General features: G+C 41.3%; 1 protein-coding gene across 1 annotated transcript; it reads left to right on the forward strand.

Moving 5' to 3' along the window:
- Window positions 1-748: 748 nt before the first annotated feature.
- On the forward strand, window positions 749-17,790 carry LOC137292142 (uncharacterized). Its single transcript, XM_067823682.1, has 27 exons — window positions 749-901; window positions 1,457-1,516; window positions 1,656-1,816; window positions 1,930-2,178; window positions 2,292-2,444; window positions 2,563-3,017; window positions 3,137-3,302; window positions 3,396-3,725; window positions 3,837-4,358; window positions 4,468-4,811; window positions 4,909-5,091; window positions 5,293-5,554; window positions 5,730-5,877; window positions 6,100-6,357; window positions 6,474-6,746; window positions 6,855-7,098; window positions 7,511-7,727; window positions 8,027-13,744; window positions 14,068-14,406; window positions 14,716-14,881; window positions 15,035-15,491; window positions 15,599-15,746; window positions 15,958-16,078; window positions 16,223-16,464; window positions 16,627-16,938; window positions 17,043-17,117; window positions 17,587-17,790. Exons 1-27 carry the CDS (start codon window positions 847-849, stop codon window positions 17,644-17,646), a joined length of 11,718 nt encoding a protein of 3,905 aa, XP_067679783.1. The 5' UTR covers window positions 749-846; the 3' UTR covers window positions 17,647-17,790.
- The last annotated feature ends 758 nt before the right edge of the window (window positions 17,791-18,548 follow it).

Raw genomic sequence — 18,548 nt, forward strand, 5'->3', positions numbered from 1 at the left:
AGCTGAATACATGATTTTTAAAAATGCATTAAATAAAGGTTTCTTTGTCTAGAAATATCCTTTGTCCACAAACTACAACAACCGCTGCATGAATCCACCCACAAGACCACCATGCAGTTCCGAATTATCCTCTGATACCGTAACATATCTATAAGTATTTTAAATGTTCGGGCTGGGACATACCGCTCAAGGGGGACTGGATTAGTGTTTTAGGACGCAACACTTCTGTTTTGCGAGGGCGTATGATCTTAAATTTCTTAGGAGAAATACACATCACTGAACGTTGTAGATGCACATCCCCCCCCCCCCCCCCCCAAACTGAGTACGTTATGTCAAAATCAAACCAGACCACTTCCCTCAAATTGAGCACAGCTATAACTGCTTTCAGATAGTGATGTTACCCCGTTCAATTTAAATTGTCTCAGTAATTATGAACACGGAAGACACACTTCCAAACAGGAAACCTGCATTGTAAGGCTTGAATATCACCTCGGGTGGAAGTACTTGGAGTTCATTCACACATATATTGGAACCATGGGTAGAAACATATGACCTACCGATGTGTCTATTCCTACACAACACTATTGGCATCAGCATCCCTGAATCACACTTTTAGTTTATCAGAACTGATAACATTATCTATTTCGTCAATAACAATGCAGTAAGCATCCACAGGGCATGCGCAGTGAGATCCAAACAAAACCATCCAATAACGTAAATGCGCAGTATGTGATGAGAATAGACGCTGACTTTTGACCGCTGACTGTCCAGAAATTACAGGTATAAAAGAGCGGGCACCTCCACCGGACACTCAAGCTTAGCTAGTACATCTCTGAGCTTCACACTATGGAGGCCAGCTTCCTACTGGTACTCAGCGCCATATTGGCCACGGCCATTGCAGGTAGGCTAACTTTATTACGTTCTCTGACTGATGGTTTAACGCTGAAGTTAGGAGACTAGGGAGTGCCAGGTTAAAGTATATATGAATAGCATTCCATTGGATGTAGGTTGACAGATGGTTCCTGAAAGCGTTTTCCTTTAATGAAACCTACAACGGCTTATTGGAATTGTGTTCGTTGTTTAATTGCACAGAAAATACAACGTTGATAAAATGTCTATCTCAGAGAAATTATAGATATTCTTTTCATTTTATGCCGCGAAAATGTTGGTGTTTATTTACTGGTATAAATGGGTTGAATGTATCGACATACTTTGCCAATGCGATGCGATGTAGAGACTGTAAAGCAAATACCAATACAGAGTATATGATAATAAATACAATGGATTGCATGTACGGCTATTCTCCGAAAGGACTCATTGCGCATTTCTTTCACAAAAAAAGGACGGGAACGTACACATTAAAGGAAAACCTTTTTGAAAAAGAATGTTTTCAAGTCGGTATATGTGTTACAGTGGACAGACATTGTGTGACAATATTTAACCCTTTGTGTGACAGGCCCTATCAGTGTGAGACAAGGAGATGATGACGTGACATCGTGCGCCAAATCATGCACAGGTAAAGAAACTGAAGGATTTCTCCCCATTACATCACTTTCCACATGCAAATTTCCGAGAGAATATGAAAATTGTAATTCGAACAAAGTTTTGCTGATTATCCATATCATATGATAAACTGAGAATGATGGTATTTATAGGCACATCCAAATTCAATTACGTCCCTGGGAAGACGTATGAGTTTGAGTACAACGTTCAAACACAGACGTCCATGGAGGGAGCCAGCAGTGAACGAGCCTCACTTGGTATCCGGGCAACGGCTGACTTGGAAGTGCTGTCCAAGTGTGAAATGGCTCTTCGGGTAGGTAAATCAGAAAATGCATATAACCAACACATTTCTATTGTAATAAGAAAGACATGATATAAGATGAGGTTCAGCCAGTTATGAATGTATTTGGTATTTCTTCTACTCAGCTCCGTGACGTCAAAGTGTACCGATCTGATCCCTCTGCCCCCAACCCCATGAAATATGCTGACGAAACTGGGGAATTCAAAAGGAATTTGGAACGATTCCCTCTTCGATTCTCATTCCAAGATGGCGTGGTGGAGGAACTTTGTCCAACCTTTGGTGAAACGACATGGGCTCTCAACATCAAGAGAGGTCTTCTAACTGCAGTGCAAAACAGCATGGATCGTATCGACAGAGACCAGAGAGTCAAAGAAGTAAGCAGCAGTTTCCTGACTAAATAGAGAAAGAGCCATGACTGATTACATCTCTCCTATAATGTTATTGTATGTATGGATATATGTAACGTGTCCTAAATTTGATTTTCTAGAGTGACATTGCTGGCAACTGCTATACAGATTACAAGGTAACCAATACTGGGTGGTATACCACGTCAATCAAGAAAGTCAAGGATATTCTTGGATGTACTGATCGCCATGGTTACCAGAGTTCTGTCCATGCCATGTCATACAGAGTGCCATCGGTGAGTATGTTTATTGATGCTATAGTCAGATTATGTAGTTACTTCCATAAGTCTTCATGATGTACATTGGTATTCACATGTCCTCTTGTTAAGTGTAAGCTTATTCAATCTTCCTCAGGATATCCAGTCCATGCCCCTGATGAAGAGCACACACGAAAACGAACAAGAACTTGACAAGAATGGTCGCCTTAAGAGTGCACTTATTACGGAGACACATACCTTCAGGCCCTTTTCTCAGGACACCAATGGTGCCACAACCAAAGTCCTCCAGAGACTCAACTTCAAGTCTGAGAGATATGGTGTCACAACAAGGCCTGATCTGATCGGCAGCCGTACAGGACTGATCTATGAACACGTTTATGGAAATGGTCAACGTGCCGAACCAAGGAGAGAAGCAGAAAACAAACTGCAGCAAATTTGCAGGGATACAACCCAAGACATAAGACCAGACACACCACGTCTCTTTTCTGAACTTGTCTACATTCTCAGAAACATGGATGTCAGTACCCTTAGAAGTGTCTACAGTCAGGTCAAGAGAGGATCACTTTGCAGTGACAACAATGAGCGCACCATGTAAGGGACTTCATCTTTTTATTGTGTCAGTGAAACTAAACTATGGATCCACTTTAAAAGTAGCATCATAGTCCGGTGGTGATTTTAAAAAAAATAACAACATGCATTGTCTGTTGTAGGAAGTTCTTCACTGATGCCATACCAATGGCAAGCACAAGCGCTGCTGTTCAATTTCTGACAGAACTCCTGACCAGAAAAGTCGTGACCGGAACCCAGGCTGAAATGTGGATCACCTCACTTGCACTCATTCACCATCCAACATTAGAAATGCTTGAACATGTCAAGGTAAGACAGAAGTGTACCTTTAAAATGTGGAAACTCATCTCTAGTAAATAAGCGAAGTAAGAATGATCTGATGCTTGCTGCTTTCTTTTGTAGGACCTTGTGGAGTCCCCTGAATTGAGTATGAATGCCATGCTACCTGTGTCGACAATGATCAACAACTACTGTAGTTTTAACCCTAGCTGTTCGGATGAAGTGGCTGTTGCTGACATCCTATCAGTTTTCAAGAAGAACATTGGTTATGGCTGCTATGTACGAGACAATAAACTGGATAGAATTCTGATGACTCTACGCGCCATTGGAAATGCAGGTCACTCAGAAGGAATCGTTGACAGCATCAGAAATTGTTTCACCAGGGAAGGAAATCCAATGGAAGTTCGCGTTGCAGCTGTTGAAGCCTTCCGTCGCCTTCCATGCTCTGCTGATGTGAGTTGATTTCATGTCACAATATGTTGATCTTCACTTTTCTTACTGCATAACAACTGTCGAATAAGCCCATTTTATTGATTAATATCAAATGCATGCTTTCTGTTTCAGAGAAATGAGGTGATGACCATCTTTAGAAATGGAGAGCAAGACCCTGAGCTGAGAATTGCTGCTTATCTGGCTCTCATGCAGTGTCCCTCAGAAGATGTCCTTAGTAGAATCCAAGACACTCTTGCTTCAGAGGAAGCCAGTCAGGTTGGATCCTTTGTCTGGTCTCACCTTACCAATTTGATGGAAACCTCCAGTCCTCTGAAGCAGACAATCAGGCGCATTCTGGAAGACAAGGTCCTCAAGAGAGAATTTGATATGGACACCTTCAGTCATTCTCGCAACTATGAAGGCTCCCTTTTCCTGGAGAAATTTAACACTGGTGCCATGGTCGACAGCAACTTAATCTTTTCTGAGAAGTCCTTCATACCTAGGTCGGCGATGGTGAATCTGACAGTGGATCTCTTTGGAAACTCCATCAATTTGCTGGAAATTGGTGGTCGTATTGAAGGCCTCGAATACCTCCTGGAAACCTATCTTGGACCTTATGGCTACTTTGGTAACGCCAAGAAAAACATACAACAGGTAATTCTGAACTTCTTAGTACTCGTTCTTAGTATTTAAGTACGAGTACACTGACACTGCTCATTTTCTATTAAGTCGCTCATGAATTAACAATGGGGACATTTTTCAGAGTCGAGCCAACCTTGACAAACTTCGGGGTGCCATGTACATGAGGATTTTTGGAAACGAGATGTTGTACAAACACTTCAAGGGGATGGAGTCCTTGACGACTGCTTCCAAGTTCAACTTCCTTGAATTTCTGATCAAGATGTCTAAGAAGCATGACTACTCTTTCACTCAGAGTATGATGATCCTGGACAGTAGCATGATAATCCCTACCAGCTCTGGTCTTCCCCTCAACCTCACCGTCAATGGCACATCAACCATCGATTTAAAGGCCTCTGGACAAGTAGATCTCCGCAAAGTTGCCACCAAGCCACGCAGTCTTCTCATTGATGGAACTATCCAGCCAAGGTATTATATCAAAACCCTAAATACAAGTGTATAGTAGGAAATACCTGACCCTCAGGTAATGATTTTGGAAAATGCATGTTTCTTTACTATTTTTCAGTGGAGCGATACAGATTGCTGGCACAATGACAATGGATGCCTTTGTGACAAAGTCTGGCCTTCGTGTCCTCAACACCTGGCACTCCAGCACAGCCCTGAGGGGTCGTGTAGAACTGACTCGCGGCAAGATACTCAGTGCTGAACTCGAACTGCCAGAACAGAAGATGGAAATCTTTGATGTCAAGTATGTAGCCTTCACATACATCTAGTTTTGGATATTCCAGTTATAGCATGTCAGCTCCATGATGGAGGAAAGCTAAAAGTGATGCAAGTCATAAACGTGTACCTCTTGGTGACACATACCAGCAATTGTTCGTCCTCATGCTGTAGGGAGGATGCAGCCAAAATATGTAGCTTGGAAATCAACTTTTCGTCTTCATTTTAGAACCACCTTCTTCACTCTTCATGGAGACCTGGAACGAGAGGAGAAACTCATCACTGATAATCGTCAGGACCTGAAGCTCTGCACCGGTGAAAGACTTGCACAAATTACTGGTGTTGAGCTGTGCAATGAATTCCAGTGGGCCAATGCATCCTTAACAAATGGAGCTCCCTACTTTCCATTCACTGGGCCATTTTCCTACAGCATGACTCTTCTAAAGAGAGACACACACAGTGGCTACAAAGTTTTGGCTAAGCGCACAGAGGTATGTGCAATTTTCCTTTCAGTATCATACTCCTAAACAAACAGATGGGATATTTGCCAGACCAATCAGTATGTAAAAATATTCTACTAAAGGTTAGTATTTCTACCGTATGGTTACAGAGCGAGTTGTTGCAATAGATTTTGTTCATTTCGTAAGTTTAAACATTTATCTTCAGAATAAGGTCTCCAGCACAGCTCAGCTTGCTTTTAATACTCCTGGATCTAGTATTAACAGAGCCCTTTCAATGGATGTTACTATCAACTACAAGAACAAGGAGTTTGAATTGGAAATAGTTTCTCCCTGGAAAAAGGCAACGGCGAAAGGTAAAGAAATTCTTCGGCAATTTATGCAAAGGAAAAGTACATTTGCATAGCAATGTTCAAATCATATTGATGCTCTTCTATCACTATAAGGACATTCAGCCATTCTGCCATTATACATATACTGAGTATCAAAACGCAATACATTCACTGATATGTTCCCAACGTCCATATGGCAACCTTTGTGTACATTATTTAAGTAGACCCCTGTATATCTACTTTCAGGCAATTTGGACACTGACCAAAAGCTGCTTGGAGTTGGAGGTAACCTTTTGTTGGATGAGAAAGATGAGTATGGCCTAGTGGGACAAGTGAAGATTATCAAAGGAAGAGATGCTATGACATTCAAACCACGCTTCGAGATCAGACAGCCAGGAGCCAAAGTTATTCTTCTATCTGGCTCTGTAAACACTCAGGGCTCGAGGAAAGCAAATGTGGACTTGTCTCTGGATGGAATCACTGCCGACCCAGTCATGTTCAAATGTAAGTGCATTTCAACTTTTATCATTTTCTATTTCAATGCACTTCGTTTTTCAGATAACCTGCAAAATGGCAAATATCTTATAAGTAACTTGTGGCTCATGATTTCTTCCCTGTAGCCAATCTGCAGAACACAAAGTATGAAAAAGGCATGACTGCTGTGCTGAATTTGGGCAACGGAAAGGTTTACAGCATTGACACCAGCCTCATCAACAGAGACTCTGGGAAGAATCACCCTATCATCAAAGTCATCCCAAGACTTGTTGTCTCAATGCCAGAGTATGAACTGATCAATCTCAAAGGAAATTCCCTATACAAGTCTCAGAAATCCTTTGAAGGTGACATGTCTCTCTCGGTCTACAAGGTACTTCCGAAGCCACTCACAGCCAAATGTAAGTTTTCCCTATTCATCCTTTACAGTCTTGAAAATCATTATGAAGTAAAATGAAAATATCCAAAATCGGGTCTTTAATTTATGATGCCCCTCCTATATTTTATAGGGAAACTTGGAGTCAACAGTGGCAGAAATAACAAATACATAGGTTCCATCAATGTCAATTCCAAGTTTGCCAATATGAAACTTAGTGGTGGTGTCGAACTGAAGAAGAAGAATAGTGTGTCCTCAACAGTTACCGTCATCTACAGTGTTCCTGCCGTGAAGTTCATCAAGCCAAATAGATTTGACCTCAGTTCCAAATTTACCAACAGAAGTACAAAATCAACATTGAATTACATCCTGAATGCGTAAGTACAAATGCAAATACTTCGACTTCTATTGGAAGTTAAGGGATAAGTTGTTAACATCAGAGTTTCAACATTTAATGCTTTATAAATGCTATATTGTAGACATGTAGAGACGGATCAGTGACAACATGATTTCCGATACAATTTCTTACTTCGAGTTCAACCTATTTTAGTTGATGTGAACCCCTAATTTGCCTTAGCATGATTTATGATGGTACATCCAGTGGGTCAGGATATGTTCACAACTTCCTGAACTCCTCATATCACTATTCTTTGATAATGATTCTTTCAGAGCTTCTGGTGTAGTCAGAATCACACAGTTCGCTCTAATTTCTTCTGATTGTGGAACTGGTCAAGTCACATGAAATTCTGGTCTGTGACAAAACCTGATGTATACATCTTGTGTCTTCAGAAACTTCGTATCTAAGAGAAACCGTGACTGGAACTTCGAAACCGATCTCGACTTCACCCACAACAAAAAGCAGACTGGAGGTCACATGCAGCTGAAGTATGGAAAGAAGCAGAAGGATCCAAGTAACTCCCTCACCACAACTGTCGATATCTCCCATGATATGGGGCCCAAATCAGCAAATGTCAGATATGACGTGACAGCTACATTCCCGCTAAAGGTATGTCGAAGATAGATACTGCTGAAAATATTTAGATTCTAAAGCTGTTTGATATTGTTTATGAATGTACACTTTTACCTAGTGGACACCAGTAAAGATAAAGGAAAAGTGATATGTGTTTCCATGTACACATTGGGTAATGTGTTTTGGTTTTCTTTATTGATAAATTTGTAAATGCAACTTTCTTGAGAAATATGGAGTTATATTTCAAGGGCATAACATTAACATATACATCCCAGGTAATAAATATCTACATTTCAAAAGAAATATTCTATACATTTTTTACAAATTTGTTCCAGGATGTTGACATCCGACTGAACGGAAAACACAAGCACGATAAGAACATGCTTGTGTCAAACATGCAGCTCGACTATGCTAAAGGAAAGGCAATTACTGCATCTTTGAACTTAAAGGACAGCAGCAAGAAAGACTTGAAAATGTCTGGGGTCTTCAATTTGGACTCCCCATTCAAAGATATCAACCTGAAGACTGATCTCACTCAGAAGAAAAAGAACTATAGGCATCAAATCACTCTCAGACTGGACAAAGCCAAGTCGACTGTTGTCACAACTTACAGCAAACAAAAGGGAACTGTCCACAGTGTGGATTCACAGATCAGTCTCCATTCCATGAAACCAACACGGGTTATGGGTGAAATAGATCTGGACATGAAAGATTTTAAGGTTTCAGGGAAAGTGGACCATGCCAAGAAGACTTATGGTGTTTCTACAGCCTACAAATATACCAAGGATCCCAAAGGAAAATGGTCATTTGATCTTACCTACCCAGCCCGCCACATCATTGTTGAAGTAGAGGGTGGTAAAAGGGGAAGTGTTTATGCTGGATCTGTTGATGCTAAATGGGACGCTGACAAGGACAATCAGCAGAAAGTGAATCTACAAGGAAGCCTTGACTACAAATCAGTCAACGACATTGATTCATCTCTATCACTGAAGTATCCATCACGAGTCCTAAAACTGAATGTTAAACACCAAGGTGGAGATCAGACGATTTCCCATGCTGACTTCTCCTGGTCATCGAAGAAACAGATCTCTCTTGATACAATGTACAGCAATAAAGTGTCAGGTGGCAGTCGGAACATTAAAGGATCTGTCAGATTTCAAACACCTTTCAAGAAATATGAATCGATGTCAGCTGAAATGAGTGTTGATAATCTTCCAGAACGGTACGCCTCAACAGCTAAACTGGAATGGGGATCAGATGCAATCAATAGTGCCATTGTTTTGAAGAAGCCCTACTCCCCCAGGAGCCTTGATCTGAGTATAACAGCTACTTCACCTTTCAAAGGATACAGACGAATGAATGCCAAGCTGGACCATTCCATGTCAGACCAACAGCTGAATACCAAACTCGAGGGGACCATTGAAGGAAGAAATGCTGAAGTCACCCTCTCTGCTCGAAACAAAGGCAACTTGCATGATCGTGATGTTGAAGGCAGGTTTACTCTGACGTCCAACATTCCCAACATGAAATCCATCTCTGTGCAGATGGAACACAAAGATGATAACAGGGAATTTGTGACGGATCTAACAGCTGATGTAAATGGTGATCGCTATCAGTATAACCTTGTTATGACACATGCTCTGGCTGGTTGGCAGTACCAGAATGAGGGCACATTGATTCTTCTGTCACCAAAGCGCAGGATAACCAACACATGGACTCACAAAAACACAGGAAGGGATCTGAAGACCACTTTAAACTCCGAATGGGGAAGAGGAAGAAGACTTCATTTCAACCTGTATGGCAATCATGACTCTTCTGCAAGATACACTACAACCGGAGGTCTTCTCCTTCAAACACCCTGGGAACCTGTGAGGGATATTGACATCTCTTTGAACAATGCATTTGGCAGAGGATATATCCGCAGCATTGCTCATTTCAAGAAAGAAAAATCCATTCTCGCCTCAAGTGAGATCAACTACAGGAGATCAGTGGAACTGGCCGAGTTTGACTTTATCATTACTACACCAAGCACACCAGACCTGAAAGGAAAATTCAGTTCAAGATACAACTCTTACCCAATCTCCAGCCATCTGGAGTTTGAATGGGCACCACGTGAAATGATTTCAGCAGATGGGTCTCTTGATCTTGCATCAATTGAGAATCTGGATGGTGAGCTTCGAATTACCACTCCATTCAGAAACTTCAGAAACATTCTGTTGAAGGCATCTAACAAATATGAAAATAGTGAATGGCTGTCACATGCTCTTTTAGATTATGCTCCCAGAAAAGCTATTGAACTGGAATCCCATATCACCACTGGAATGATAAAGAAGGCAAGAGTAACTCTAAAGACACCTTTTGATGACCTGAGAGTGCTGGATACAGGAATCGAGTACAGAGGTGGACTCATGACCTTTGACAGTCGAGCAGATTTTGAAATTCAGCCAATCACTGGAAAATATGCTGCAGTAATGAACTGGAACTATGTCAATTCAGATGTTTCAGGAAAAGTCAGAATTGATACTCCCTTCAAAACACTTCGATATATGCAAATGGTTCTCTCCAGCCAGAAACAGGACAATGGCAAGAGGCACTCTCGCTTCGAGGTGGAGTACCATCCACAGCACAAAATGTTCCTTGATGTCACTTATAAGCTGAATTCCCTGGAAAATATTCATCTAGATGTAAGGCTCAGCGCACCACTTGCAAACATTGACCACGTCTCTGTAACTTTAAACCATGTCCTCCGCCGTCGAGGTGTCATCTCTGATTTTGAAGTAGCATATGCACCCTATAAAACAATAGCAGGACGTTTCAATTTGAAATGGAACAACGGAATTGATGGATCTGTCATGATTCACAGTCCCTTTGATAGTTTATCTTCACTGTTAGCTTCTATTCGGCATGAAGGCGAACCAACTGACTTCAAGAGTCACGCAGAGCTGCAATTCAACAAGTATGGCAAAAGTGAAATGGACATTAAATTTGAACATGGAGGTAAAACAAAGGGTTCCTTCACACTGAAGACACCGTTTACCAACTTTGAGATGACGAAAGCTTCTTTCTACAGAAGAGGAGGACTAAGGAACCTGGAATCAGGTTTATCTCTGATATATGCTGATGGACAGGAGGAAATTAGAGCCACTTTCACCAACAGGATGACATCCTCATCACTTGATTCTGTCCTTGTGATCAGCTCACCTTTCATCGAAGACATTCGTCTGTCAGTTGATCACAACGGCCGACCTACAAGCTTTACAACTAAAGTAGGAGTGTCTGTTGCTAATAGATATACCCTGTCGTCTCAAACAGGATTTACCCTCCGGCAATCAACCATTGATTTTAATACAAACCTTGCATCCAAATCCGACCAGGGTAGCAGGAACATGAGGTTAATGTTCCATAAAGAAGGACCAGTAAACAACATGAACAGCCAACTGACTGGAGAATACAATGGCGAGCGTATTGAAATCAAAGGAGTTTTGAAGATGATCACAGACATAGATGGAAGTCTTACAATCCAAACACCCTTTGAGCCATTTAGAGACATTGGTGTGATGGTGAAACACTCAGGGAATACCAACAGATTCAACAGTGAGGGCGTCATCAGGTACATGGATGGACAATCTGCTGAGGGTAATGTTGCATTCTCTCATGATGGCCTTAGATTGATTGATACTAAGGCAGAGATCAGAACACCATTTAGTGGTTCCCAGTCAGCTACTTACCATCACACACTGAGTGATACAAGAATAACAGCTAACGCAGGACTTCAATATGGACAAGGCCAGAAAATTACTGCAGACGTTTCTGCAATGAATTCCCCTAAGATAGAGATGTCAGCTGACGTCAGAACACCCTTCCAGTCCTTTGAAGAATCCAAACTGATTTTCACCCATGAAGGTCCGCTCGATGACTGCAAAAGCCATGCAGAATTTGAGATGGCTGGAAAGACCTTGACTGCTGATTCCAGTTTCATACATGGAGAGTCAAGCAAAGTGGACCTTGTCATCCACACCAACGTGGAAGGCTATGAGAGTCTTAAAATCAAAGCTAACAGAGAAGGCAGTCTTCGGAATCTCAGGACAGGTGCACAGATTTCTCTACGCGATTCTGTTTCTGAGGTATCTCTGAACAACCGTTTCACAGGAAGACGTCTTGTTACTGCCTTTATTTTGAGAAACCCCTACACACAGGAAATAACATTGAACATCGATCATAATGGCATCCTTTCCAACTTTAAAAGTCAGGTGTCTGCCAGCATGGGTCAAGATGCAACACTGACAGGAAATATGGCATTCAACATGGACAATCTTGCTATCAAGATGGACAGTAATGTTGCTTACAGTATAACTGGATTTGGAAACAACTATGCCCTCAAACTTGGGAAGGATGGCCGACTTGAGGATCTCACAGCCTTCCTCACAGCAACCTATGGTGACCAAAACATTAACATGAAAGCAGCTCTTAGATCTGTTGAGAGCATTCACGGTGAGATCAGTGTTGATACTCCTTTTGAGTCCTTCAGAGATCTTGCACTCACGTTTGATCACTCAGGAGACCTGAACAAGTTTTCATCACAAGGAACTATTCGGTACATGGACGGGAGGGAGCTATCTGGAAAAATCAGCCACACGAACAATAGGCTGAGACGAATCCTGTCGACTATTGAAGTCAATACTCCATTTAAGGGTTTAGAGTTTACAAAGGTCGAATACAGACACAGAGGAGACAGCAATTCTATCAGATGCAATGCTGATGTTGAGTATGGGACACAAAGGAAGATAAGTGCCGAAATGAGTGCAAGTATATCACCCAAATATGAAATAATGCTGAAAGCTAGGACCCCCTTTACTGACCTCAGGGAAATGTCTGCATCTGGGTCTTTCGAAGCATCCATGAAACGGTATGTCTTGGCCAGCAAGATAAGTGCAGGAAGAAAGAATACAGTTGTTCTGGATTCTACAGTTGACCTGTCAACATCACCAATGACAGCCACAGCCACACTCAAAACGCCCCTGGAATCCCTTAGAAACAATGAAATATCAATCACCCATACTGGAGAATGGACCAATTTCCGGTCTACACTGGACATGAGATCTCCACTCATTAGTACAGTGTCTGGAGAAGCTTCCCTACACTACACATCCCCAGCTGAAATGGATGCTCTAATATCTCTGACGGATAACATCAAATTCTCTGTTGAAAACAGTTTGAAAAGTGGCAGACAAAGGTCCCACATTGTAGGGGCCTGGGCACCAAGAAGGCAGATTGTTCTGGACGGATCCTACATATACTCGAGTGACTTCATGGAAAAACACCTCTCTGCAGATGCTTCTCTGTCTACACCTTTTGAAATGTTGAGGGAAGCAGCACTCAAAATCGAACACAGCCAAGGAAATGAAAGGTCAACTCAGACGATTGAAGCTGACTACAATGGAGAAACTGTCCTAGATGTTGACATGGAGTACAATAAGGCAAACAAACATGAAAGCATCATTACATTCAGAAAGCCAAGAGCCATGCAGTACACTGTGTCTGGTGAGTTTGGAGACAGGAACATCGAAACTGAGCTATTTGTCAACTGGGACAGAGATGAACCAGAAAGCAATGTCAGATTCCAAACATCTCTCAACGACCAAAGTGCAGCAAACACCATCGACAAGGCCATGACAATCAAATTGATTCACCCTGCTAGAACACTCGGTGTCGCTGGTACAATTGCCAAGAGTGGAAGACAGACCAAAAGTGTTGGCCAGCTTATTTGGAATGAAGATGCTGGGCAGATGTTCTCCTATGATCTGGACCTGAGTGATAAAAGTCGCAGATACAGCACCCTGTACGATGCTTCACTACGCCTGGCAACCCCTGTGCGGGGATTCAAAATGGATGGGTCATTCAGCAATGCCCGTGGGAAAAGGGTAGTGGACGGTGCATTTTTCTGGGATGCTGCTCGTGATCAGACAAAACAAATAGGGATTACAGCTGTTCTTTCTCCCCCTGACATCCAAAAGAGGGCCGAACTTAGTTTGAGACTGCCTTCCATCGGAAAGGTGTGTACAAATGTTTTTTGGTTTTTTTTATTGAGGCTGCATTTTGGTACTGTTCAGATCTTGGTAATTGTATTTAGGCATTTGCAATGTCCTAAAACTCCAGTCTTACTATCACTATCCCGGATAGCCCAATCTGCCGGTGAGGTGCTAGGTTATTGGTCACATAACTTATGCCACTGGGTACCCATTTTTGCTGGGTGAACAGAGACAATTTGGAGCAAACTTTCTTGGTTAAGCTGAGATCACCTGTATCACATTGCTGTATGTCTGTGCTTCTGTACAAAGTAATTTATGTTTCAACGTGCAACTGTCTTTCATTCCAGGATATCAAGGTTGATACTGAGCTGACATTGAATGATGGGCGAACCCTCTTTGACGGCAAGACAGAACTCTCTTACTCTTCAGACTCCAGGAAAACGCTAACTCTCAGCTCCAAAGTTGAGGATATATCATATGGCTACTCCAACAAGAACTACAGCATGTCAGTGGCGGTTTCACACCCCTACACTGATGTTGATGTCAGGCTGACATCCAATATTGGCATGTCCAGTGACAGGTACACCAGTGGTATGGATGTCAAATACCTAACTGCCAGACGTGAGAGAAAGAACTTTGCTCTTCGTGGTGAAATCAACAGACTCAGAAAACAACTTGATCTTCAGGTCAGCTGCAGTACATTTTGGATACAAACTAATCTCATCAGTTATTGGGAAAACTATAGTTGTCAATATATAGACTAGTGGGGAGGTGGTGATTATTATGAAAACCTGGACCAAACTTGATTTTCAGACCTGCAAGTAAATATTTGATGAAAATGTTGAATAATTCTTCTAGCGAGCATCGATATGCAGGCTTCTGCTGAAAGACCTTTCAAGTTTCTCTACCTTATGAATGAACCCAAACTAAATTGATGTGATGATGCTACTAAAACTTCTACTACACAAATGTAGGTGTTCATTGGTTTTCCATAGATGATGTCCCCTTTGACAACGATGACTCTGTCAGGAGAAGTTGATACCACCAACCCGTATCGTCTTAGAATCAGCAACAATTATGGTGATGACCGCAGCCTCAAATGTGTGATGACTTTTGACAAGGAGAGGAAATTTGTTGACTTCCAGACGAACTATGATCTTGGTAACTACTTTATTGTTAAACCTTATTGTTTTTCACTACCTTATTACTAAAAGTATATATTTGCCCTAACATTTCTCATGGTTTATGTCACATTTGTTTAAAGATTACACACCCGCTTTGGTATTATCATTTTTGGTGTGATGTGATTTTCAGATAACCCAGGTAACACCATCAACTTGCATGCCAACTACATCAACTCCACTGCAGTGAAAGCTGAGCTATATAACACAGGCAACAGTGGACGAGTCACGGACAGCCTTGTTTTCGTTCGCCTTAATACATCAAGAATCTTCCACACCAGGATTTCCTGGAGACCCGAAGTTGTTCGGGAAATCCAAGATTACTTGACTGACAAGGTTCGGAGGTTTGGACAGGAGGCAAAGAGTGAATTCCATGACCTCTATGACTCTGTTGGAGCGGAAATCAGTGGAAAATACCATCGAATTGCAGCAGCTTTCAGTGAGGACATTGCCCCTTTCGTAACACTCATTGAGAGGGAGATGGAAAGCATTGAGGCTCAGCTAGATAACATCAAACGTGACATCAGACGCATGTACAGCCGAAACGACCTCTACATTGCAGACATGGGAGACAGTTTCCTATCAGCGTTGTAAGTATTTATTTTGTCTTCATATTTTTCCAAGATGAAGGGATAGTTTTGAAGAAATTATTAAAAGTTCTTTGATATCTTTATTTTAAACCTGCATTTTTTTACAGCGAGAGCTACAAGAATTTCGTCACTGCTACAAAAACCAGGTTTGCTGAGATCAGCGAGGCAATGACATCTTACCTGGAGGAACTGAAGAACTACCCAATCAACAGAGAGTACCAAGAATTGGTTTTCCAGTCCCTTACCAAACTAAAGGTAAGCTTCTTGATCGGCATTTAATGGGACAGGACATCGATACACAGTCATGCATTATACCTCTTTACATGTACATGATATACGATTATCACTTCATATCATGGTTCCCAGTCATTGACTTTGGAGCTAATATTTTCCAGCCAAAGATGTACACCACTCCAATGCTAGCAATTCTTTACATAAGCAACCTGTTTCATGATTTTTTTTGTAGTCTGCCATCGACCACGGTGTGGGATATGCTGTTGAAATTATAAGCAAGATCGATGACCAACTGAAGTCCCTCAAAGAACAATACCAGTTCCACGCTCAAAGAATCCAGGATGGAGTTAAAGGTACAAGTTTATGACGTCAGAATGTATGGATCTCTACAGTGCCATGTATATCTATTTGTGATTACGTGATGTGATGGTGAAAAGCGAAAGATAGCTTTCTCTGTAGTAAAATGTTAAAGGAGTATTTCGGTTTTGTGTTTGTAGATTCCATGAACAGAATCAACAACCACCCCAAACTTGTTGCCCTCAAAGCCAGAATTTCCGACATAGATTATCAAAGATACATCACAATGCTTCAAGAGAGAGTACACGGTTTGAACATCCCCGAGAAATACAACTCTGTTATCTACAATGCCCGTGAGATGATCAACAGTAATCTGGCCAATGTTCTGGAACACGAAAATGTCAAGCACATGAGATCTATGGCCAACAACGTTTACCAAGAGGTAATCTGACAAAGCACAATCGTCATCATCTGCTAAAGCTATCAAAACTTGCTAGTTGATATTTATAAGATCATAACCTTCCAAAGAATGCACATATACTTACGTCAGTCTAACATAAATCCTGAATGCTTCATTAGCTAATGACACGCAACGTTCCTACAGGGGCTGTGGGCATACAACTACTGGCAGGTGGAGGAGAATCTACAAAAGCATATCCACAGCATCTATGAGATCATCAAGGAGATGGTTGAGGAGGAGATCGAGAAATACACTCAGTACCTGAACTTTCTGGAGAAATCCAAGGTCACTGTGTGGGATCCCGAACATGGTGAAATCCAGATGGATGTGTACCTGCCTATCCCACTCAAGTCTCTGGACTCCCTTCCCGAGATGGACGCCTATGTTGACAGAGTCAGGAAAACTGTAGACCAATACCTACCAGACAGAGAGACCATCAAACAATACTACGATAAGGTGAGTAATTTTTGTGAGAATTTGTTTCCAGGAAATTAGTGAATTCGACATAAAGTAATACTATCAGTCCAACATAAATTTATTATTAGTTTACTGTGTTTCAGTACATGCCCAGCATCAAATGGAGATCTGCAAATCAAACCAAACTAGATGATGAGGAGTTCACTGAAGAACTCAGTGTAAGTAGAATTTTCGATGTTCATACTACATCCTGAAATGGAGGACAGTTCAAAATGAAATACATCACAGTGCGCACACCATACCTAAACATCCGTCAACGTCACTGTTCAATTTCTTCAGGAACCCATACAAGTATCGTAAGTGTTCAGTGGGATCGTGTGATCAGGTTATCTAACTATGATGAGTCATGTCACCATATTCTAATTACGTACATGGGTGTTGATGACTGGATTCAAAGACCACATAATTGTTGGAATATTGCCACGTTAAACAGCAAACAGAACGATCAAACCCCAAACACTCCTTGTCCTGTAGCGACACCTGTTGCAGATGAAAGCAGAGTTGTGTCCCTTTGGCGCATATGCCTTGCGTGTAATGATTGAAAAGTCTTAAGACGAGAGAAACCCTCAGTGTTTCACTGTAAAGACGGTAAAGATGTGTCATATCCATTTATCACACATGTTGCAGGAGTTCATGAGGAAGAAGTCAGTTCGTCAACGCCGCCGGTACCGAAACAGGAGCAACTGAACACCTGGCCTGTCCCCAAATGATCTTGAGATTATTGTAATATTTCAATAATTTATTTATTTTATAGTGCATAATGTACAGTTGGCAATATGTAATCTTTATGTTTAATGTATTGCATCATTTGAAAATAAAATATTGACCTTTTCCATGTTGATATATTTTATATCCACCTCTCACGAAAGACTCTGTTAAAAGAAGAAGTGATTGTATACTCCCATCAAACGTTTAGACTCACAATAAAGGTAAACCGTACCTTTAAACTATATGGGGCATTTTGCAAAATCTAGTTTAGAATAGTTGACTAAATCAAGTGGCTGCATTTACGCTAGTGAGTCTAAATTTTCTATGGATAGTAGTTATACAATTAGGACTTCATCATGAAGATGTGTTCACGAATCTCCATGAAATAGTGGGGTTGTTCATAATATAGGTCTGATTCATACCTTGTGGGGTTAGATGGCCAGATGAACGTTAACTTTCTACCTTTTCACAGACAGCTTGTATGGTATACTCCCCACAAAAAATGAATATATACAGTCCTTCCCTTGACCGAAGTGAAATATGAATCCTTGAGCATATACCTAGGCACAATAGAAGTGAACACATTATCATTGTTACTTTGACATCTTATTCAAATCATTTCCATCTTATTCCAACAACCTAACAAACACATTTCACACAGTTAGTAAAAGATATCTTGTAACTATATGAAATTGGAAGAATTAGACACAAGTAAATCTGTCTTCGGTTAACCACGAATATTTCGGACGTCATCGTACCCAGTTCATGTCCTATAACTAACGTGGACTAATGTGATTTCACTTTATGCATTCCCACCTAGACGCGGTTCTTGACAGATTTCTATAAAGTCAAAGGTAAACGTCACAGAGCTCACGGAAACC

This window comes from Haliotis asinina, chromosome 7 (assembly GCF_037392515.1).
Source record: "Haliotis asinina isolate JCU_RB_2024 chromosome 7, JCU_Hal_asi_v2, whole genome shotgun sequence".
NCBI lineage: Eukaryota > Metazoa > Mollusca > Gastropoda > Lepetellida > Haliotidae > Haliotis > Haliotis asinina.

Coding starts and splice junctions, on each gene's coding strand:
- LOC137292142 (XM_067823682.1), top strand. CDS start 847: ATGGAGGCCAGCTTCCTACTGGTACTCAGCGCCATATTGGCCACGGCC. Junction 7,728..8,026: donor CAGCTACATTCCCGCTAAAG/GTATGTCGAAGA, acceptor AATTTGTTCCAG/GATGTTGACATCCGACTGAA. Junction 14,882..15,034: donor CCAGACGAACTATGATCTTG/GTAACTACTTTA, acceptor TGTGATTTTCAG/ATAACCCAGGTAACACCATC.